Genomic DNA, 24,347 nt, shown 5'->3' with positions numbered 1-24,347 from the left:
GTCTGATAAGAGAGTCATGTGATAGCATAACAGCCTTATCAACCCTGGGTCCTTCAGAACAGCAGAAGTCTGGGTTATACAGCCCAGACGAACTGCACTAGTAACAATGAGTTCATAAACACAGTGACACCCTCACAAATTTACATTTCTACAATAACTGATTTTACAATACATGGTTGACTATTTCTGTATCAGAAACATTGAGTCAGTTTCTTCAGCAGGCATGCATATGGCTGTGCCAGTTCCTTCCAATGAACTGCAATTATCACCCTTTGGAAAAACCTAATGTTGAAGTTTGAACAGTTTACACGTCCCTCACCTTCACAAGTTCATTCACATTAGGGTTAGCTCAAGTCCCCACTCTGTCAGCTCCACTGCTCCACAACAATGAACGAAAAAATTCAATCAGAGACGGAATTATAAAATTCTCAACTTTAATCAGTTTCAAAAAGTTTCACAACAAATGTAACACTTAGAGAAGGGATAATTTGCCATTAAAGATCAATATTTGGGTTTATACATTCCTCTAATTAGTCTGTTGGCAATTGCGTATTCTCTGGGTAAAAGCCTCTGGTTTATTTGGATAGAATTTCAAGATAAAAATGAAAATGCAAAAATACAAAATTAAATGTAAACCAAGTTTTATTTTGCTCTAAGTAGTGTTCTTGAAGCACTACAGCATGGTAAACAATGTAAATTAGTACAATTCAATCTCAAAAGCCATTCGAATTAACATGAGTTGTTATAAAGATGCAGACTACATTAACCCATAAATATTTTAACCACTTTTTTAAACTTCGATTTAAATGAAGGCTCAGAAATGAGCAACAGTCCTCATTGAGGAAAACAAAAACCTGATGTCGTCTAGGCGACAGCACACACACACACACACACGCTCACAAAAAAAGTCAAAATAAACCAACTTTATGTTCCCGCGGTTTTAACCGACGCTTTCTATTTGGGATGATATGCACATAATCCATCTGGCTGCCAAACAGCACTCTCCCGCCGATCAGCAGGAGGCAGCAGGCTTCAGCGGAGCCACGCGCCCCTGGCACCGCTTAAAACACCGCCCCCTGCGCTGGAGACGCGGCGAGCGCACATTCTCCTGCTGTGCGGCGGGGGGGCCGGCCGGGCCCCCCCAAATCTCCCCGAGCTGAGGCTCCCCGAAGTCTCCCCGAGGCCCCCCCCAAATCTCCACGGGGCTCCCCGAAGTGTCCCCGAGGGGACCCCCCAAATCCACTTCACCGGCTGCAAAGCCACAGTTCCACAGGCCTTTTCCGCTGCTGGTTTTTGACACGTATAACTTTTAGCAAAAAAAAAAAACAGCTCTCCTGCCTTTGTACATTGTTTTATATATATATATATATATATATATATATATATAAACATATTAACGGGTGGGGGGAGGAGAGTTAAAATGTCTTACGTCATACGACCTCATGCAGCTCTAAATGAAAGATGACCGAACGTAAGCTTGGATTAGCAATGGAAAGGTAATACATAAAGGTGTCCATATAAAACCCATACTATGTAAAAAGGGCCAGCGGGTGACGGCACCATTTACACGTTGGCATTGTTTTGGTCGACGAACGCCCAAGCGCCTGACCCTCCTGGGGGCGGGGCTTACGCGCCGTCCCGCGGAAGGGCTGCCGTGGCAACTTGGTTTTTTTTTTTGTTTGTTTGTTTTTTTAATTTAACTTTTTTAGGTGACTATACAAGTTGTTTTTTTTGTTGTTTTTTTTAGTCGCACATCTCCTCGGGGATCTCGTGCGGGTTCAGGATCCCGGGGACGGACATCTGCAGCTTGTGTTTCTCCTCCTGCGCCTGTCGCAGAGACGCCTCCCTCTCCTCCAGGAACAGGTCTGTGGTGTCCTCCCCAGCAAACTCCTGAGGGAGGAAACAGGAAACGGTGTGAGCCTCTGGGGTGCCACAGCGAGGCCAATGGCCCGTCTCAATCACACACTGGTCTGACACTCTGAGCTGTATCTACAGCTAAGCTCCTGTGCTGAGAGAGACCAGTCCAGCCCTCCCAGATGCATTTCTCAGAGCATGGAAATGCCAGACCTTTACCCCCCCTATTCTAACGATTAAGGCGGTTTATATACTTGCAGAACCTACAACTTCTACAAATGTATAATAGGAATATAATTTTCTATATAATTTTTCACTAGGTTTTTTGTATTTGTATTTCACAGCAAAAGGTTTCATATGCAGGTAGCACCATCCTAACAGAAGATCTGTATCTCCTACAGAAGGCTCCGTACATAGGGCTGAAGAATACGTTACCTTTATCTGTACCAGGAAGTCCCTCAAGTGCTCTTTGAAGGCAGGAATATCTTGATTCAAGCTGAACAGCCCCGTTACAAATACTTTCACCTGGGCACTGAGGGAACACACATGCACACACACACACACACACGCATTAGCAACAGCACATCTGTCCTGCGTTCAAAGAAACAGTTTTTTATCACAAATTCAAAGTAAACAACCACCGGGAACGAGAGAAAATTTAGCGATGCAGGCCTGTATTTTACCAAGTCACAGTGCATTTTACGGTGTACTAGTCTATGACATACAGAACAATTCTCCGCCTGGGTTTTTTTCAGAACATACTGTACGTATTATTCACTGGGTGAAACAAATATGTACGGGACAGACTGTAAGGAGAGGGCAAACGCTGAGTACGGAGTGAGTAAAGCCGCCGTTTCGCCGATGCGGACGCAGAGCTCTTACTCCTGTAAATGCGGGAAGGCCGTTTTGAGGAGGTTGGCCACGTACTCCTGGATGAAGCCCTGGTTGTTGACTGGACTGGAGGGGTTGAGGGCAGTGCTGATCTTACCCTCCTCCACCAGGTTGAACATGTACGCGAGGATGGACGCGTGCATCGTCAAACCTGCGGGACAAAACACACCATCCCTCACTCAACCAATGAGAGGCATCCACCGTCTCTCCAGCCAATGGAAACACATTGCCCAACCAATAGGAGACATATTACAGTCATTCATTAAACTTATTTCACCCAATACATAACATACTAGACACACATACATTAAACTTCTTTCACCCATTACGAAACACATTAGACACACATACATTAAAGCCATCCTGTCTAGGTGAGAATGGACAGGTATACATTAAGCTCCTCTTTCACAATGGTAAACATACCATGCATACATCAGAGTCTTCTCACCCACAAATGACATTATCCACGCATACATTAACTCCTCTTTCGAAACAGAAGCCATTAGACCCACATGCACCAGCGCCCCCCCCCCAGGGGGAGGTTAAAATAAAACCCGATAAAACGTTCCCCCCCCCTCCCACCCACCGGCTGTGTGAGACGTGTCCGTGACGACGGAGAAGATGTGCTGCAGGATGTCGCAGAAGTACGTCTGGTAGAAGCTCTGGGCGGCCGCGTCCTCCTGGGCCACGTTCTGGAGCAGCGTGTAGAGAATCTGGAGCCCTGGGGCGGATTAGGGAGAGCGGTTAGCCAGCGCTCGCGCTAGCCCGCGGAATACTGCGCCTCTGGAACGCAGGGCATTTCAAAATTCACTTGCATTCTGATAAAAATAACTATTTAAAATATAGTATTCCAACTCACAATAACATCATAAATGTATGTTGTTCATAATTTTACCATGACACATAACAGAATCGGGACGCAATAGCAAAATTAGTGGGATGAAATAAGCTACAAATAACATTTTTGCTGTTCGGATATAAATTTTAGCTAGAGCGTTTTGATTTTGCATTCAGATTAAGCGCTTTCTCTTTTAACCTCACATTGCTACCAACAGCTGTGCAAATATTACAAACAATAAACCACACAAACGTCAGACAGCAAGAGAGGACTGGCTCGGAGAAACAAGACTCATTATTTTGTTGTGGTTCAAGTCTGGGTCATCGTCCATTGTGATATTAAAACAAAACGATCTTGGGAGTTTCTGCATTTGTAGAATGCAGGGTATTTCTTCCCCTGCATTTTGACCCTATTTTTCCGCGTAAAAAACTCCTTGCGTTAACGTCAACACGGTTAGCTCTTGCGCAACGTTGAGCTCGCTGTGCTACGGGTTCATCCAGGCGTTTAAAGCAGGCCCTAACGATGCCCCCCCACACCCCGGCCCCTGGCCCCGGGCACTTACCGGTGTCGGCCACGTTCCTCATGGTGTGTTTGAAGGCCCAGATGATGGAGTCCAGCACCAGTTTGAACTGCGCCGGGGGAATGGCCAGGAACGCGGGGAAGCAGTGGGAATTGACCGCTTGCAGCAGGTAGAAGAAATGTGTTCTGTGCTCCGGGTACTCCTCAAAGTCCTGAAGAGCACAACGGGAACAGCCGCCATGAGGGTCTAACACATCCACACACACTTATTCAGTGCACTTAACGCGGGGCAGTTCACACTTTATTACTCTCAGAAGGGAAATCTGCTTGTAACCTTTGCCATTACAGGCTGGACATATACGTCTGCTGCTTAGCTGTTAGCCTACTTGAAGGAACAAAACTGAAAGGGGCCACTGCACCGTCTATTCTCTTACTAAAGACCGAATCTCACACCCCTAACCGGACCTCACGCGCAGACTCACTTTGTTGATCATGTTTAAGGTGCATTCGAAGACGGCGTCGAATATCTGGGGGATCTCGCCGGTGATGTGCCCGCCCAGCTTGTTGACGATGGTCGCCATGGTGCTGAGGACCTCGGGCTCTCGGGCCGCGGGGACGTTCCGCTGGTAATCGATCAGCACGGCGTCCAGCAGCGGGGGCACGAAGTTCTCCCCCACCTGGAAGGGCGGGACCCCGCCCGTTAAACCTCAACACTCAATGCAAGCATTGCCTTATAAACGAGAGAACTGTGTGGCCTCTTTCACTGTAACTAAGCAGAGAGATACAAGTGAAGCCTGTTATTAAAATGACATTTTTATTACATTACATTCAATCCAAACCCTCATTTCGTGTTTCTGAGGGAAGGCAGCCGGGTCCAGGCTGAAATCTCACCATCTGAGGATCGTTTGACCGGCTGACCCAGCCCGAAATGAGCTTCAGCGTCTCCCTCTTGACCGTCCGCATACTTCTGATCAAAGGCTGCTTGGTGACCATCTCTCCTGCACAGAGGAAGAGGAGAGCAGGGGTTGGAGAGGAACGAGGGAAAAGAAGAGGCTCCCCGCTCTGCCGTTTGCTCCTGTCCCCTCTTTCCCCACGTCCGCGCGTTAGCCGGTTTAGCCTCTGTGCCGGGGCTCACCGTTGGTCTGGATGGCGGCGGAGATGTTCTCGCTCAGGCACTTGTACACGTTGAGCATGTCCAGGTAGATGCGGCCCAGCTGGATGACAAAGGGGTGGCCCACCGCCTTGCACGCCCGCACGTTGGTCTTCAGGATGCTGCCCAGCTGCTTCACCGTCTCCGGGTCCTTCAGGATGTCCACGTTCTGTTTGGGTAATTACACATGTACATATGGGGGAGAGAGGAAATGTGTGTGTATCTGTGTGTGCGCTCATTCATTTTCAGTTTTTTTTTTTGTAAAATGGCGTGAAAAATCTGTATTCGTGTGACCCTGGGCAGAAGAGCTCACCTTTGTGGCCTGCTGAATGATGCTGAATGAAGCTCACCTTTGTGGCCTGCTGAATGATGCTGAATGAAGCTCACCTTTGTGGCCTGCTGAATGATGCTGAATGAAGCTCACCTTTGTGGCCTGCTGAATGATGCTGAATGAAGCTCACCTTTGTGGCCTGCTGAATGATGCTGAATGAAGCTCACCTTTGTGGCCTGCTGAATGATGCTGAATGAAGCTCACCTTTGTGGCCTGCTGAATGATGCTGAATGAAGCTCACCTTTGTGGCCTGCTGAATGATGCTGAATGAAGCTCACCTTTGTGGCCTGCTGAATGATGCTGAATGAAGCTCACCTTTGTGGCCTGCTGAATGATGCTGAATGAAGCTCACCTTTGTGGCCTGCTGAATGATGCTGAATGAAGCTCACCTTTGTGGCCTGCTGAATGATGCTGAATGAAGCTCACCTTTGTGGCCTGCTGAATGATGCTGAATGAAGCTCACCTTTGTGGCCTGCTGAATGATGCTGAATGAAGCTCACCTTTGTGGCCTGCTGAATGATGCTGAATGAAGCTCACCTTTGTGGCCTGCTGAATGATGCTGAATGAAGCTCACCTTTGTGGCCTGCTGAATGATGCTGAATGAAGCTCACCTTTGTGGCCTGCTGAATGATGCTGAATGAAGCTCACCTTTGTGGCCTGCTGAATGATGCTGAATGAAGCTCACCTTTGTGGCCTGCTGAATGATGCTGAATGAAGCTCACCTTTGTGGCCTGCTGAATGATGCTGAATGAAGCTCACCTTTGTGGCCTGCTGAATGATGCTGAATGAAGCTCACCTTTGTGGCCTGCTGAATGATGCTGAATGAAGCTCACCTTTGTGGCCTGCTGAATGATGCTGAATGAAGCTCACCTTTGTGGCCTTCTGAATGATGCTGAATGAAGCTCACCTTTGTGGCCTGCTGAATGATGCTGAATGAAGCTCACCTTTGTGGCCTGCTGAATGATGCTGAATGAAGCTCACCTTTGTGGCCTGCTGAATGATGCTGAATGAAGCTCACCTTTGTGGCCTGCTGAATGATGCTGAATGAAGCTCACCTTTGTGGCCTGCTGAATGATGCTGAATGAAGCTCACCTTTGTGGCCTGCTGAATGATGCTGAATGAAGCTCACCTTTGTGGCCTGCTGAATGATGCTGAATGAAGCTCACTTTTGTGGCCTGCTGAATGATGCTGAATGAAGCTCACCTTTGTGGCCTGCTGAATGATGCTGAATGAAGCTCACCTTTGTGGCCTGCTGAATGATGCTGAATGAAGCTCACCTTTGTGGCCTGCTGAATGATGCTGAATGAAGCTCACCTTTGTGGCCTGCTGAATGATTCTGAATGAAGCTCACCTTTGTGGCCTGCTGAATGATGCTGAATGAAGCTCACCTTTGTGGCCTGCTGAATGATGCTGTCCCACACCTGGTTGGGCAGCAGCATGTACTTCTCTATCAGGTGCTCCTGGACGGCCTGGTCTGTCTGGGCCCCTATCATGTAGCCCACAGCTTCATAGAACGTGTGCACCTAGAGACAGAGGACCAACAGTGAACCTGCAGCACCAACACTGAACCCACAGCACCAACACTGAACCTCAGACATAAACAGCAAACCTCCAGCACAAACACTGAACCTCCAGCATAAACACTGAACTTCCAGCACCAACACTGAACCCCCAGCACCAACACTGAATCTCCAGCACCAACACTGAACCCCCAACACCAACACTGAACTCCCAGCACCAACAGTGAACCCTAAGGACCAACACTGAACCTCCAGCACCAACAGTGAACCCCCAGCACCAACAGTGAACCTCCAGCACCAACACTGAACCTCCAGCACCAACAGTGAACCCCCAGCACCAACACTGAACCCCCAGCACCAACACTGAACCCCCAGCACCAACACTGAACCTCCAGCACCAACACTGAACCTCCAGCACCAACACTGAACCCCCAGCACCAACACTGAACCCCCAGCACCAACACTGAACCCCCAGCACCAACACTGAACCCTAAGGACCAACACTGAATCTCCAACACCAACACTGAACCCCCAGCACCAACACTGAACCCTAAGGACCAACACTGAACCTCCAGCACCATCACTGAACTCCCAGCACCAACAGTGAACCCTAAGGACCAACACTGAATCTCCAGCACCAACACTGAACCCCCAGCACCAACACTGAATCTCCAGCACCAACACTGAACCCCCAACACCAACACTGAACCTCCAGCACCAACAGTAAACCCCTAGTACTACTGAAGCAAAGGGGGGGGGGATACTCAGGGTTAAAGGAGCGAGGCAGGGCGGGGCTCACCTGCTGCGGCTGCAGGTCGCAGATGATGGTGTTGATGTTGTTGAGGATCTCGTCGATGAAGGGCATGACCTCCCCCACCTGCACCTGGACGAAATGCCGGCGGCACTTCTGCGCGATCTTGATGAAGGTGTCACAGGCCATGTCCTGCACGCCATCATGCGTCTCTGTGGGGGGAAAGAAATCAAAATAAGAGCGTGCCGCACGTCCAGGCCCGACGTCCCAACGCAACACCGACCTGAGCCCTCAGCACTGACAGCACACAGGAAACACAGGCTTCTCTTCAGCATTTTCACACCTTAGCACCAGCTCAACCCTGAGCCGTGTTTGGAGTAAACCCTCACACGGTCACATGACCAGACTAGGTTAATCATTACATTACATTACATTACAGGCATTGAGCAGACGCTCTTATCCAGAGCGACTTACACAACATAGCATTTTACATTGTATCCATTTATACAGCTGGCTATATACTGAAGCAATTACGGTTAAGTACCTTGCTCAAGGGTACAATGGCAGTGTCCTTACCCGGGAATCGAACCTGCAACCTTTCGGTTACAAGCCCAGTTCCTTACCCACTGTGCTACACTCCGTCCATAATCACACACACATAAGGTGTAAATGTATGTGCAGACACAGCTGCGCACTGAACAGCGTGCTCAGGTTGATGAACACGCCCAGGCTCTCAGTGATTTGCATACGGCTCCTCCGGTTTCACTCTGCTCAGCTGTACTGAAGCGCACCGAGACCCTGAGCTCTCCGCCCGGACGCCAGTCTGAGTTACGCTAAGTCATATCTCACCCCTTACATGCGCCAGCCACTCGATTTTACTCCAGCGCAGCGAAGAAATACCAGCGCACGTTTCCCAGGCTAAACACAGAACAACTCTCACGAGCAACAGCGTTACCACCGAGCACTCTGGAGCAGAGTTAGGAAAAAAGGGCTACAGCCATTCATATATATTTCATCATTCAACAATTCTATTGCTGCAGATATTTAGATACAAATGAGCTAAGTTAGTGTCATTATCTGTACCCAACTCCTGGTACCACACTAAGCACTTACAACAATAAAACAGGTGCATCAGCCATGAGAGCAGTGATGACACGCCTAGCCCTGCCCTGCCTACTTTGGCCAGATCCTGCTCTACCTAGCGAACCACACAGCCTGGGTCTGTCGCACAGCAGGCCATGCTAGCAGGCCAGACGGCAGCAGGCCACGGGCAGGCCAGACGGCAGCAGGCCACGGGCAGGCCAGACGGCAGCAGGCCATGCTAGCAGGCCAGACGGCAGCAGGCCATGCTAGCAGGCCAGACGGCAGCAGGCCATGCTAGCAGGCCAGACGGCAGCAGGCCACGGGCAGGCCACACCCGGTCGCTCACCGTGCATGAACTCGAACAGCTTGTTGACCACGGTCTTGAGGAACTTCCAGTGGGCGCGGAGGAAGCGGGGGTACTGGCCCACAATGTACATGATGTTGGAGGCGATGATGGCCTTGTTGTCCTTCCCCCTCTTCTGCTCGCACAGCCCCAGCAGGTCCTGGACCGCAAGAAAGCCAGACGGTTACCGGGCAACCGGGGGGTTCAGGATTCAGCCAGCAGAAAGAGCAGCTGTGCCCCAGTGGAGCAGACTGAAGCGCTAAACCCACTACCCAAGAGCTCTCCACTTGTCCAAGAATGAGCACTTTCATATGTGCAGGCACATTCTTTGGAATTATTCAAATACATTTAGGGGGTTTTTGGCACAATGATTTATACAAAAAAACTAGAAACTAGACAGACTGGAAACGCAGAGCCGACAGACAGACAGTCCCCCGCCGTGCAGCACGGTCGCCATGGCTACGCTACCTTGATGACGGTGACCAGGAAGCGCTTCTCGTCCTCCTCGTGCATGGCCCCGCTGATGGAGCCGATGGCCCAGCACAGCGTGTTCAGGTTCTTCCACGACCACTCGGTCCCGTTCACCTGGTTGTGCAGCTTCTCGGTCATGATCCGCTCCGTGTCCGCGTAGTCCAAATGCGTCAGGTACACTGCGGAAGGGCGAGGACAGACAGACGGACACTCCAGCAAACCGCTTTCCCCCATACTGTCATGTGACAATAACAGGAGCATCCCCTTCCAGCTGTTACAGGTGGAAGGTGACGGAAAAGTAGACAGTGAGGAAATACCTATCGCTGATATTACTGGATAACACTTCAGCCACACGTGATCACCTGACAGACACCAGCATGGCCAGATTGCTGCCATTTTGATTGCAGCAGCAGCATCGCGTGGGTGCCTCACGCCACAGAGGTGGAGGACGCGTTCACAGCCACGCCCTGACCACACTCACCGAGCGTCTCGCGCATGTTCTTGTACAGGTTGATGGAGTCCGTGTCCTTCATGAATTCCCTGACCACCTCTCCCTGGTCATTCTCCACCACAAGGACCTCCTCTGGTTTGGCCATCCGGCTCACCATCAGCAGCCGAACCTGCCGGGGTCGGGCAGGAAGCAGCAAATAAAATGAATAAAAAAGGATTCCACTCACAAAAATGTTTCCATTTTACCAAATATTTGAACTGTTCCATTTCAGTTAAGAGCAGACGGACACACAAACAGACACACACGCACGCACACACGCACAGACACACAGACACATGCACACTCACAGACACATGCACACTCACACGCACACACACATGCACACACACGCACACACAGGTGCACACACACGCACACACACACACACACCTTGGACAGCACGGGCAGGTAGAGCTGCCTTCGGGGCGGGACGTCGAAGTGCTGGCTGCCTGAGAGCAGCGGGGACGTGGAGGTGGAGAAGGGGCTCTCCCTGTACAGCTCGGCCGCAAGGTGGTTCCAGTACTCCAGGCAGATCTTAAAGATCTCCGTCTCCTCCACCTCCGACACCAGCAGCATGTAGTGCAGGGCCTGCGGGGACAATATAACACACACAGCTCACACACAGCTCAAACCACGACAGCTCAAACACATGGGACTGCTCTTAGAGATAAACAAGAACAGCCATTAGCACCACATGCACAGCCCTTACTGGCAAACATGGACAGCCCTCATTATTACTATTACTATTATTGTTATTACCGTTATCGTTATTATTATAGGGGCTGCTGGGTGGCTCCACCTGTTAGGCACAGTCCCACTGCAGGGATGGGCCCCATGGTCTGGTTCTGAGCGGGACCATGATTGTGGTCAAGATGCCTCAACCACCACGACCACGTTCCATGGAACACCAGCGACCCCTGCTGGTGGAGCAGCTCCCTCGCGGGCGAGACCCACCTCCATGAGCGTCTCCCGCAGGTTGAGCCGCTTCTCGATCAGCTGGCCGTGCTCCTTGAGGAAGGTGCAGAGGAACAGGCTCAGGTTCTGGATGAAGTTCTGCTCGTCGTCCTTCCCGTTGGAGTAGGCCAGCCGGATGTTGGTGTTCAGCGGAAGCATCTGTGCGCGGAGCAGGGTTTTAAAAACACAGCGGCTGTGGCGTTCAGTTCAGCTAAAAGGCAAACTACTACATTCAGTCAGCCTATTCAGAGCCCTGCAGGTAAACCACCTTCATCATAATGCCCTGATTTCCTGTTCAAAGGCATCTGGTCTTTGGTTACAGTAAGGAGCTGAGAAACAGCTGAGGTAAGGGCGCTCAGTCACACTCTGTTCAGTTCACATTTACAATTCAACACATCCAATGACTGTGAAAAACATTCTGACAATTAAAGATCGCTGAACAAAACTCTAGTTCTTTTTGCATAATTAATCATTCATTCACATTTTGAAGCGTGAAAATTAATGCGAATACTAATTAATACTAATCGTCATTTCTTCTGTTTATTTTTGCTGGGCACATAGGCTCTCGTTACGTACTGGTCACAAAGCACACAAACACCTCTAGTGTCTCCTTACTCACACACACACCTGAGCACCTGCTGCTGAACTTGTATGAACTGAATGACCATGGGGCACAGCCATAGGACGCAGTACCCAGGACAAGCCAGGGGACACAGTGTCCTAGGCCAACGCCGCAGGACACACAGCCACGGGACAGTGTCCTAGGCCAACGCCGCAGGACACAGTGAGGGGACACAGTGTCCTAGGCCAACGCCGCGGGACAGTACCGCGGGACAGAGCGCAGCGGGACGCACCTGTTTCAGCTGCATCATGGTGAGGGTGAAGAGCGTGACGAACTGCTCCTCGTACTGGCTCACGCTCACCCCCGCGATCTCCGTCAGGCACTTCAGGGTCACGTTGCGGAACATGGGGACGTTTAGGAACTGGGGAGAGACCCAGAGCCGCACTGAGCCACCGCACACTTCCACACACGCTAAATCACATCCAGTCTGCTACGGGACAGCCACTCGTTCATCAATAATGCTCATGACCAATCACATTCATTTCAGCGCTGTTTTTACCAATCATATTACTGCTGATGATCAAGTGACCAATCGCTTGTGCCAGTATTAGAGATGCCACCATTCATTTTAATATTCACTTTAGTTTAAATGCAAACTAATACAAGGGCAGCTTTGTGAGACAGTAACCTTGATCTGAAAGCAGAGCAGTCTGAATGGGTTTTAATTTCACACTGATGTTTTTGACAGAGGTAAACCTTCGCAGTTTCAGCCCCAGGAGGCTAAAAGCGCTAAGACAAAGACAAGCCATTGACTTGGATCAGGTCTTGGCTTATCGGAATAAATGCAGTACCTTATATACAAGTGTGCTGATGAGTTTGGTTTCAAATATGTAGCCTAGAGGAATCCAGTTCAGAAACCGCAGCAACGTCTCCAGGGTAGCGTGAACCAGGGGGGCATTCTGGGAGTTTTCCTGGAAAGATGGGGGGGAAAGACAGAAGCCATTTAGTCTGCGGAATATACGAGGAAAATTCTGGAAGCATGTTTACTCTGCGGAAGAAACGAGCCAAGGCTGCACCTACCATGACAAACTGGCAGAGCTGAAATATCTGCGAGAACTCATTGCACATGCTGCAAGAAAAAAAAGCCTGTCAATCACCGGCACGATCGCCACGGGCAACACACACACACGGAACACAGCGCACGGCTGACCCGCCGCCGTGGAGATGGGCCTACCTGTCCTTCAGGTGCTTGGCTTTGACCTGGGTCATCTGCCCGCTGGAGAAGTCGAAGACCTCCTCGCTCAGCAGCTTGAGGATGATCATGTTGTTCTGGCACAGGCTCTCGCTGGTGCGGCTGGCCCCCACGATGTCGCTGATGAAGGTGGGCCAGTGCTTCGGCCACTCCTGCTTCAGGATCTGCGCACCACACACACACACACACAGGGTGTTCACTTTGCTTGGTTTTCTTGCAGTGGTTTTGCGTGTGGGTGAAACCGGTGAATCCCTCATGTGCAGAAGCGCGTGTGTGTGCCCCCTGCCCCCCAACCCCTGAAATCTTTTGTGCCGTTACAGCATTTCAATAACAAATTTCCCTTTGGAGATAGTAAAGTTTTTTTTATTAACCAATTAGTTTTTGTGTTTTGTGTGTAAAAACATAAGGTCAGTGTTTTTATTGGGCACAACTAACTGCTAAACATTTGAACTGAGCCAATTATTAATGGTCTACAAATGAATACGATTTAAAAAATAATAAACCTATTGTGGAAAAGAGGTGCAGGCTGGGGTCTAAGGATAATGTACGAGGACTCATTGCTGATTAGAATCCAGTCCTGTGAGAATAAATACTGCCTCACTCAGTAAGGGGGGAACATATGCTCACACTTTATTCTTGCAAGTCTTCACTTGTTTGGGCAGTAGAGGGCTTGCATAACAATGAAACAAAGTCTTACCTGGACCAGGATCATGTTCAGTTTTCCAATATACACCTTCTCTTTCTGAAATAAGACAAAAATATCAGACAAGTATTTGCAACAAGAGTAAAACACACAGGACGTCGAACCATGAAGAAGAGAGACCAGCAAACAAAAAAAGCTTACCTCCACGTTTGTTGCATCAGATGAAGTCTTGATTATAAGACCGACAACATACTTTTTTATTCCTAGGAATAAAGAAATAACAAGAATTAATTTCCCCACACAGGGGGTAAAATGCACTCATTTTCATATGCAAAACCAATCACTCACACTGAAGCTGGAAAGCCATAAATAAGAACAGCAAAATCTTTCACAAGTCTTTTTTTTTTTCTTAGCCAAACGCTAGTCTTTGAATAACAGTGCTCTGGTTCCGGTATGAACAGAAACAGACATAAGCATCAAAGCAGCTTCCTAACGTAAGACATGGAAATCAGCTGAAGTCCAGGTCCAGGGGACGGGGCCAGGCTCTGGCGGTGGACGCGCACAGGGGTTTTTAGGTCTGTGGGTAATGAGAGGTGGGACCTCAGGAGTGCGGCTGTGTGTCAGGTGTGGGGAACAGACCCAGCTGCTGGGTGCAACGCTGGCGCAGTGTGAAATGACATACTTGCCGGTCGCCTGCATTGGTTTGCCACTTGAACAAAACTCAGGCATCTACGGTCAGAAGTGGGAAGTCTTACGTCAATGAGGAAAAAAATAAAAACTATTTTAAAAAACTATATAGTTTAACAGTATTTATTTGTTCATTAATTTTTTTTTTTAATTGATTTAATTTCCATCAAAATGAAAAGTCCCAAAACCTTAATTAACAAGGAGTGGAACTGACAGTGGAACTTTCATTTGCCTTTTCAAAAGATGAATAGGCTCATTTAAGTGAAAAATTGAGGAATTATTCGGGTAGTGCTAAATATGAAAATGTGATTCAATTTGTATCCACATATAAAACATCAAATCTTCAATTGTTTTTCCAACATATCAAGAGCTGCGTCAGGGGCAATCTGTTCAATGTACCTTTGTCCTTTAAAACAAAAAACCAATGGCTAACTTCCAGAAAATTCCATTAGGGTAATGAGAATTTCTGGGTAATTCAGCTTGTTAACCATCAGATGGGCAAATAATTTACAGATCCGTCCACACTTTTGACCATACAGTATGTCCAGAGTGGCCATTGGGGGTTTGACTGGAGAAAACAAACAGTCATACACCATTCAGAGTCCTTAGGAAAGCATCCCACCAAATAATTACATTCTAGAACGGGGACACATCTTAAGAGAACAGGAAACACATTTGGTAACCAGTAACCTGGGCTCAGATTTCAATTTCAATTTCGGGATTTACGTCCTTTCCAGATGACCGCCAATACACAGTTAAAATAAGGCCATTGCAGTTATCCAACTTAAGTGGAATCAAATTCACAACGCTATAAACTAAAAATAGTATCCATTGATCCTTAGGCCACAGTTAGCAAGAAACCACTCTGAAGCATTGCTTTCTACAGTAAAGCAAGGCCACCAACAATTCAACCGGTCTTTTTGTTTTTGAACTTTAATGAAAAGGTGCAAGAAAGACTGTTTTATCTGGCCCTACCTTTTCACCGAGTGTCTACTATTTGCTCAGGAAAGGCATGACGAAAAAGTGAAATATTTAAAGATCAAGACATAAAAGGGCCATTTTACCATTTTGCATTTTAAAATGAGCCAGGCTTTGAATTCTGTCCACGTGTCTGAACTAGGAGGTACTGTCAACTTATGCTGCCGTGGAGGATGTGAGTACATTTCTGACCTGCAAGTTGATTCATTTCAGCCATTTTATAATCATACACAGCTGGACTTAGACTAGTACTTTACTCAGGACAAACTACACCAAATCCAGTGCATGTTAGTACAGATATCATCACCATTACGCTGTGAATGGGTCACATACTTTAAAATGCACTCTGTCGCGGTCAAATACTAAAAAAAATAAAATAAATCAAGTACAGTTAAAAATGAAAGTTTTTATTTCTATGTAAGTGGTTCCTGTGTCACAAATCAGTCTCAAATCTCACATTTGAGAAAAGGTTGATGAAAATAAACAGAACACATTGTTCAACCCACAGTCTAGCAGTTACAGGATTCCACAGAGCACCATGGCTTTAGTGCTCAAAGGGATATAAGCAGCACATGAACAGACCTCCCACCGTCTTTGTGGAAAATAAAAACACTGACCCCTACTGGGGAACCTTAGCAAGTGACTCTTGGGATTGACCTGGAATATCTGGAATATTGCTGTCCTTAATCAAGTGTTGCACATTTACTGAAGCCTTTAATTTATTCGATAAGGATGTCCACAAAAAAACAGTAAAACTGCTACATTTGAACATCTGTAAAAATTAATTAATTTTGTGAGATTACACCAATGCTTACCAAACGTTTTTGGTCAGGTCCCACTTTTTTTTTCCTTTTTTTTTTTTTTAATTCCCTAAATTAATTTGTCAGGCCAAAGCAATAGAATTTCGAGTGGAGGTCTGATGAGTTCATATACAGAAGGTTTCAGCGGACCATTCTGGAACTGCTTCCTTGCTTAAGGGTGCAGCGTGATTTCCCTATTCAAAGTTCAAACCCCCCCGAGTAGTACTAAAACCAACCACTTCCAGAAACAAGCACCTGGCCACATCCTCAGTTCAGCTCAGTTCATCTCTATCCTACTGTAATACTCACAGCAGATCATGTCTGTTGAAATACACAAAGATGAATGTATCATAAAATGTCTCATTTCGCCATCAAATCTAATACCTTATGCTAACACCTAGTTGGTCTTCATAAATGGCAATATATATATATATATATATATGTAACAAGCTGCCACACTTACCAGTTCAACAGCTGGATTATAAGCAAGTTGTGTTTTAAACATGCATTTAAATGTACATTCTTTATGACAATGATCACAGCAACTTTAACTTTACAACGCTGTCTCAACTTCTGTAGCCCACAAAATTAAACAAAATTAAAGTGAATTTAGCCTGTTATAATATATGAACGTGTTCCTAACAAGACACACCAAATACATTTTTACATTTTTATAAATTAGCCAGTATTAGCCAGCCAGCTAACCAGCTAGTCACATTGCCAGCTCCAACTCTTGACTCATGAAACGTAACGCAGGAGCTTGTCGCCTGCTAACAAAACATTTTGCATTTTGTAGACAAATAGTTTACTTCCATTAAGATGGCTAGAAGCAAGACCATTTAGCCGAGCTCCTTTACCCACAGCAGCACGAGTAATTTCAGCGAATGTGAAGAGAGAATAAAGCCGTGCTGGATGCTGTGTGTTTTTGTCTGCTTTTTCCTTTTAACCTCTCCAGCGTTTCCAAGGCCCGGTCCAACCGATCTGGGGTGTGAATACAACCCAGCCAAGCAGAAAAGGGGCCAGCGTAGCTCACGGAGGATATCCAGCATCTCGGCAACAACCTGCCGGTCCAGCCGCGGCAGCCGCAAGCCAAGCTGGGCACCGAACTTCCTGGCCACTTTGCAGCCCGATCACGTCCCCCCCGAAGCGAAATAACCGACGGCCCCATCCTGCCACACTGGCCCAGCGGTTAACCAATGCAGGAGCGCAGGAACCAAAACATGCTCGCCTTTCGTTCGGAGTAATGTTTCGGAGAAACATACAAGGAAAATCATTTATTTTAAAAATTCAGGGGAGGGTTATTTCGACCTGGATTTGACATGCTTGTGCCAGCATCCAGGGTGGGCGGTGCTTACCTTCGCATTGATTTCTGGGAAGAATCTTCCATCTTGTTTTAATAACCGTTTCCAATATCTGCAGAGCATAGTACTGTAACGCATGAGGAGAAGAGTCATTAGGCCCAGGGTCGCAGAACAGCTGAGAACACACATCAACACTGCAGCACGTTTAAACAAAGAACAAAAACATTTTGCGCTTAATTGTGCCTGCCTGGAATATGTTCAATTTGCAAATATAGGTTCTGTAAGACCACAAATTGCATCACATTTCATGCAGATTTTCCCTATTTGGATTAGTGTTATTTTTTTCTGCAAATTGCTGAGATTTCTTTCTTTTTTTGGATGAAACCCTGTAGAAGTCCTGCTGTTTTTCCCCATATCACACCAGAAAGTGAAAGACAAGAGGAGATAAGGGGGCGTAAACGTCCATGTAGTCTGTATCGGCCGCTTCAAATCTGACGGCCCGAAAAAGTTGTAAGGAAAATAAATGTTCAAAAAAAATAAGGGGGGCTGGTCTCTCAGAAACTGCAGCCCACTGAAGGACGCAGCTTCTGGAACTGAGACACAGGTTGTGTGCACGCGCTCCAGACACCCACATACACATTCGCACATAAAATGGGCGCCAAGCGGCCAAAGTTAACAAGTCAACAATGTAAACCAAATAAAAAAATCCCTATTTTCACTCAGGGGTGATAAAATATGGATAGGACGTTGGTGTCACCACCATTCACACAGAAACAAGTGGTTCCACCAATCGCGGAGTACACTGGTAACAACAAAAGGCACAATGATGGCTGTGATTGGTGGATGCCTTCTAGCTGTACAGTATATGGTGCCAGGACACCATCTGTCACCCGGAAGTACAGCCAGAAAGTGTCCACCAATCACCGCGGCACTCGTCATACTCCTTGATGGAGTTCCTCTCTGGTTTCTATGGTAAAAGTGACAACACCAGTGTCCAATCTGCATTTTATCATCCCTGTTTTCACCTTGAACTGGTGTGCCTCTAAAAGAACAGCAAGACAAACCACAGGTTTACTTTGTGAGCGTCAATCCTGTTTAAATAAATCTTTGGTGTAATAGTCTTGGATGGATCAAATCAAACAAGAATGGTCTTTAAAGATGTAGTCATTTTTTTTAAATCTCTATTATTGACATTGTTAATATTATTAGGATGAACAGTATTTCAACTGTAGGGATCATTTACTTCAGGGTAAGGAGGGAAAAATAAGTGGGGGAACAAAATGAGGAGACGTGCATAGCCAGTGTGTTAATAGGTCAAAGCAAGGAGCCGGCGTCTGCGATGGCCTGGCCAGGCCAGGGAGCCATTAAAGGTGAACGCAGCAGATCAACGGGCTAGCTGCCACTTACAGGTAGCGCCACGCTAGGTCCTTTACCCTTAGAACCTTCAGTATCTTCACACATGTAACACCTTTAACTTCCACACAACTTAACGATAAATTATAACCAAACAGATACAGAACAAAACTTTGCAACATTCTGCTATTGCCATATTGCAAGGTTTTTTTTTAAAATTTATTTTATTTTTAACTAAGCAGAGATTAAAGTCAGAGAGGGGAAAAAAATGGGGACACAGACACACATGATCCCTACAGGAGAAATACCTGCCACAAACCTCTCTCTCTCTCCCCCTCTCTCTCTCGCTTTCTCACTCTCTCTCTTTCCATCATGAAGCCTACTGTCTATTCTGAACCCTCCCTCTCCCAATGAAACAAATGCAATAGAAATTGATGAACAGAATTCAGTCAAAGGGAATCAAAAGGGTAGACCTTGTGGAGGCCTGCCGCCAAAGCCTAGCTGTGTGAAGGTGCACAGGAAGACACACCCCTTTTCTTCCTATTACAAGCAATCAACATAATGGAACATTATGATTAATATCAAATAGTAACAGCTTCAATTAAATAAGTTTAATAAAAGAAAGAAATAAAAAAAAACTCAAAATGCCAAATGTTCAAGTGCTAAAGCTATGCACCGTTTTTTTATATATATATTTTAAAATATATATATATAGAATAACCACAAATTAAGAATTTAGAAAAATTTAACAAGTGTTTACCTTTTCTGTTTTCTTTCTGTTCCTCTAATGATCTCAGTTTTGGCAAGTTAACAAATATGAGTATTTAAATACTGTTGATAAATCAACTCAAACATTAGTAATGACTGTCAGTGTTAAGAGCAATTTAACAGGCAAGCAAAAAAAAGCAAAGTGATTTCCCATTACTTTGAGGAAGTCTTTGAAACAGGGGTAACTGTATCCAAAAATCCACCGTACTCAAATACATAAATGGTGCAAAAATGCGCATAAATGTAAACTTGAGGTACATTCATGTTACCCAATGAACACTGCCAAAACTTGTTTAGCAAATTAGCAATGCATTGAGGTATCGCAATTTAGAAATGCCAGCCAAAATGCTCAAAAGGAAAAGATATCACCCCAAGGTAAAGGAGTTCTGATATGTACAAGCGACAAGCCAATCAGGGCTCAGTAAGCCTTACAGTACGTCACATGGCAACCTGAATTGAGCATTCAACTGAGGAGAAAGGGGTCTTGAGGAGTTTTCGAACAGTAACAGAGAGTAACTCAGTGTTACCGTTATAAATTAAGACCACCGGGAGACCAACGAACAAAACGAACGGTAAAGGTGAAGGAAGTATTTGTGACAAAGGGAGAACAACAGGGCTCAGTGCATGCATCCAAACGACAATAGCTGCATTGGTTTGGTTTGGGTTCTGCCGGACGGCACGGGTTCACAGAGCTTCCTCAAAGTACAAGATCCTGCCAGGCGTCCGCCCCTTGGGCAGCTTACTTTGGTGTTCATGTTTTGCGAAAACTCCAAAATGGTGTCGACTCTCGTCCAGGCGTCCGGGTGCTCTTTCAAATGGGTCAACACTTCCTGTGCCATTCTTTGCTGCAATAAATGAAAATGCACATAAACTTGAGACTTTTCAAGTTTTCCAAAAGCAAATGGGGGGGGGGGGGCAAACGTATGACATATTTTCGTACAGAGCCGCAGCGATAGCTGCGAGCCCAGTGTCATTTCCAATCAGCAGCCTACTCATACAGAAACCCATACATTACATTTAGCAGACGCTCTTATCCAGGGTGACTTACACAACTTATACATAACATTTACACTGTATCCATTTATACCGCTGGATTTATAATGAGGCAATGCAGGTTAAGTACCTTGCTCAAGGGCACAACGGCAGTGTCATACCAGGGAATCAAACTTGTGACCTTGAGGTTACAAAACCAGTTTCTTAACCATCATACAACACTGCCATATAGAAACAACCCTTCATTTTTTTTTTTTTTTTTAATTTGATCTTCTGGCTCCCATTTTACCCTTCGTTCTAAATGTGAAACCGGCTGGTTTGGAAAGATAAAGACGGCCTAGCGAAACTGAATGGGCCATTCCCATTGTAGTCCACAAAAGGAGCATACATCAGGATCATTCACACCAAGGCAAGCGCTCAATCACACCGCACAGCCCACGCCGGTCTGAACACCCGCACAGATTTATCACGGCGGTAAGCGGGGGGCTGAGCCGCCACCGGTTCTTACCTGTGGTCCTTCACCATGGTACAAACAATTCACCACATTATCCAGCAGGTTAATATCCAGTTTCTGGCTGAAGTCCAGCAGCTGGCGAGCTGCATGGTCCGCTAACATTGTCATAATTGCTGGCATAGAGATCTGCAAGGGTGGGAGGGGGGAGGGGTGGCGGGGAGGGAAAAACATCCGACAGGCAAAGTCATGTGAATCGAACGGCGATTTCGGGCACACAGTTCCAAACAGCTGACGCCCCCTCCCGCCCCTGCAGCGCATCTCACAACACGCCTTATAAAGGCCGGTGCTTTGCGTACGCCGTTCGCCCGTGGCAGGGGGACTCGGACACAACAAAACTCCCCAGGATTAGGAAACACAAACAAAACAAGGGAATGTGCAAGACGGGGACTCTGAGAAGGAAGAGGGAAGGCCAGACTTGTGTTTTACAGCACATAAGTCGGACAAGAAAAAGGTCCCATACACTGGACCTTCTGACAACCTCAATGATGGTCAAAAATACCAAATAGTTGGTTTCCAACTGACCCATTAAATTTGGTCAGACTGACAGGAGATCCAATGTGCAAGATATTTTCCTCTCCATATTCACGAGTTGTTCTCAAAGCACCTGGATATAGTCTGAAAGCACTCAGTTTGCCATGGTTATACACAGTAAAGATGTATTGAGCGTGGGATGCTGACAGCGCAAGATAGCCCATCTGCTTTATTATTTTGGATCTTTTGAAACTTGTATTACGGCTGTCACGCACAATTCATCATAACTTCTTTTTTAAAGTTTCTGTGAAATATATCCACGTGATTTATGAAGCGAGAGAGCTAAACTTCGTAATTAGCTAACCAGGAATTACATAAACAACAAAGCCACGTGGCTATGGCGTGCTCTCTAAGAACAGCGCTCCCTACGTCACACTGTTTACATCTGCAACTGACAGGAGGGGCAATCTCCCGTCATGGGACTCTGCTTTCCACTTCTGCAAGACATTCGGTGTTACAACGGTGCTTATCATCATGTATAAAGCTTTGTTAAATTTAGATAAGTCGCATTACTCCAGGGTTGCATAAGCAATTAATCCCTCACCAGTGGGAAATTAAAATAAAACAGTCAGGACAATTGACTGGTCCCCTGAAGATTACGACAAGACATCGTTGGATATAGGTATATTACTCATACGAACATATCCATTGGAAAACTGCGATCAACAAGGTAGCATTAGGACAAAATAATACACTATCATTTTCGCTTCAGACGACCTGTTGATCGCTTGGTGTTTTTGACTATTATCGGCTAGCTAGCAGGACGACAGTTGACTTACCCGCCCTTTTTAAGAACCAAAACAAAGTTAATTCCCTCAAAGGCAGTTAATCCTAACTAGGGATCGTCCAAGCAAGCTGCTTGGTGAAATTACAAACCCACAAACCTACCGAAAACACGATGGTATATTTAATCACAGCAGATACAGCTAGTTTGTCAACAAATTATACTTTTGAACGGTAAAGGTGGCTAACGAGATGCATCTAATATTGCAGCTGATTAACGGTGTTCAATTGACTTCCTTTGGCCAACGTTATCTACACGGGTAACTTACGTTTCACACAGTTCTAGCGGAATACAATAAGGTTATCGGGGAATCTGGCTAACAATTTTTATGATACAGCTCATGTACCCCAAACCAAACAAGTTAGCGAGGTTTTACGACAATTTCATAGCTAGCAGCCAACGTTAGCAGGATGGACATGAGTGTGTTCTTGATTGCTGACGTTATTTTTTTAATACAGTCATTCAAACGTTATCCACAAACGGTACATTTCTCTGGATGTGGTCTAAGGTTAAGTTAGATCGCTACACTTTCAAACTCAGAGAACTGACCTTAGGTAGGCGTGGAATAGCCAACGAGCCCGACCTTAAAGAATTAACGTAACTTAGCAAACGCTAGGTCCTGAGAAGGCCAGGCAGTACTCAGTTATAGACTGAACTGTATAACTATATGGCGGTGGGTCGACGTGTAAGTTAAACAATTATCGGCAAAATCCACAAATGCAGCTTGCGCTGTCAGTGTGTTGGCTACCAAGTCTCTTGTGTGTTTCAGTAACCATATACAGTTAGCCAATTAGCTAGCTACCAGGCGAACACAAGCCAACCCCTCCCACTCTCAGCTAGCTAATGATTATTCTCCGGACCGTAACACCGCAAATTTGCAGTTAATTTCAGCTAACTAACAAGCAAAAATGTAATATCGAGTTTGAATGTAAATTAGCAGGTAACCGTGTAACTTGGCTAACCAATAAGCGTGGAAACATCTAAGCTAAAATAAAAAATACATATAATTAGCCAACGTAGCTAACAACTAGCTACATCACTATCGATCTACGTCCGCTCATGCCACGGGCGCTGAAACTAGCGGGAGGCATTAATCAGGCCTCCGTTTTCAGCAAGTTAGCTAAAGCTTATCGCTCCACGGATACACGTCCGTGACACGATATCTCAGGTCACACAACAGTAACGTTAATGTCGCTCGTACTGCTCAAAAAATTTTACCTATGACCAGGTTACTTACCTATGTTAAATCACAGCTCCCCTCCTTTGGATTTTAATTCCAACAGCGAATAAGAATATAACGTTAGTTAAAATACTGCCAAATTTTAATTCCCTTTCAATTCTGCAATAGTGAATACAGACCAATGCTCTGTGACTGGTACACAATCCAAAATTACCTGCTAAAATCCTGGCCCTTGAATCAAAGAATTTAAGATTTTAACAACAGAATCTAGCAAGCTATCTAAAGTAGTTCTAATTGACTATCGCTGTTGGTAACGTTGGTAACCAACTTAAGAATTGACTGTAGGTAGTCTAACTAACGTTAGTTAGATAGCTGGCTACAATATTCCACCAGAATGAATACTGATAGCTGTCTGATAAGGACCACTGAGTGGGTTCCTCAACTGTAATCACGGCACGCTATGCAATTTACTGATCCGATTCATTTTACGAAATAAAATAACCTTGATTTACAATTTAGGTCTGTGCTGAAATATTTTATGCAGCGGGGCGGTGTGAGACTGTAAGCCTGCGCTTCTTCTCCTCATAAGCAACAAACCCATAACCGGTTGAAACCGGTTCAGACTGGGAGATTCCATCTCGGTTTAGTTTTCAGCCGATGGCGCCGCGGAAAGTTTGGACTCGCGTCACGCCCATTGCATGCTCCGATTGGCTTGATGTTAGTTGCCGACTTCCTCGGTGGCATTCTACATGGTGGATTCGTTGTCAATCAATTTCAATTCTTGCAGGCGCCCACGCGACTGCTCC

General features: G+C 46.3%; 1 protein-coding gene across 5 annotated transcripts; it reads right to left on the bottom strand.

Moving 5' to 3' along the window:
• Window positions 1-417: 417 nt before the first annotated feature.
• Window positions 418-24,167, bottom strand: xpo1b (exportin 1 (CRM1 homolog, yeast) b). Of its 5 annotated transcripts, XM_064316809.1 has the most exons (26): window positions 23,756-24,167; window positions 23,599-23,622; window positions 21,041-21,172; window positions 20,283-20,384; window positions 17,473-17,545; window positions 13,854-13,915; window positions 13,707-13,751; window positions 12,992-13,173; window positions 12,838-12,886; window positions 12,609-12,728; window positions 12,050-12,178; window positions 11,196-11,354; window positions 10,632-10,829; window positions 10,233-10,371; window positions 9,749-9,930; window positions 9,284-9,440; window positions 7,903-8,066; window positions 6,972-7,106; window positions 5,238-5,421; window positions 4,994-5,100; window positions 4,585-4,779; window positions 4,146-4,314; window positions 3,332-3,466; window positions 2,737-2,896; window positions 2,290-2,386; window positions 418-1,890 (listed from the first exon to the last, which is right to left on the bottom strand). In XM_064316809.1, exons 3-26 carry the CDS (start codon window positions 21,164-21,166, stop codon window positions 1,744-1,746), a joined length of 3,216 nt encoding a protein of 1,071 aa, XP_064172879.1. In that variant the 5' UTR covers window positions 21,167-21,172; window positions 23,599-23,622; window positions 23,756-24,167; the 3' UTR covers window positions 418-1,743. The 5 variants fall into 5 exon arrangements, with proteins under 5 accessions (XP_064172879.1, XP_064172878.1, XP_064172880.1 ...); XM_064316808.1 differs by having other exon boundaries at window positions 23,599-24,167; XM_064316810.1 differs by lacking the exons at window positions 23,599-23,622; window positions 23,756-24,167 and adding an exon at window positions 22,911-23,544.
• Between the last annotated feature and the right edge of the window lie 180 nt (window positions 24,168-24,347).

The sequence above is a fragment of the Anguilla rostrata genome, chromosome 18 (assembly GCF_018555375.3).
Source record: "Anguilla rostrata isolate EN2019 chromosome 18, ASM1855537v3, whole genome shotgun sequence".
Classification (NCBI taxonomy): domain Eukaryota; kingdom Metazoa; phylum Chordata; class Actinopteri; order Anguilliformes; family Anguillidae; genus Anguilla; species Anguilla rostrata.
The sequence above is the reverse complement of the archived record's forward strand: the minus strand, read 5'-3'. Positions and strand labels throughout refer to the sequence as shown.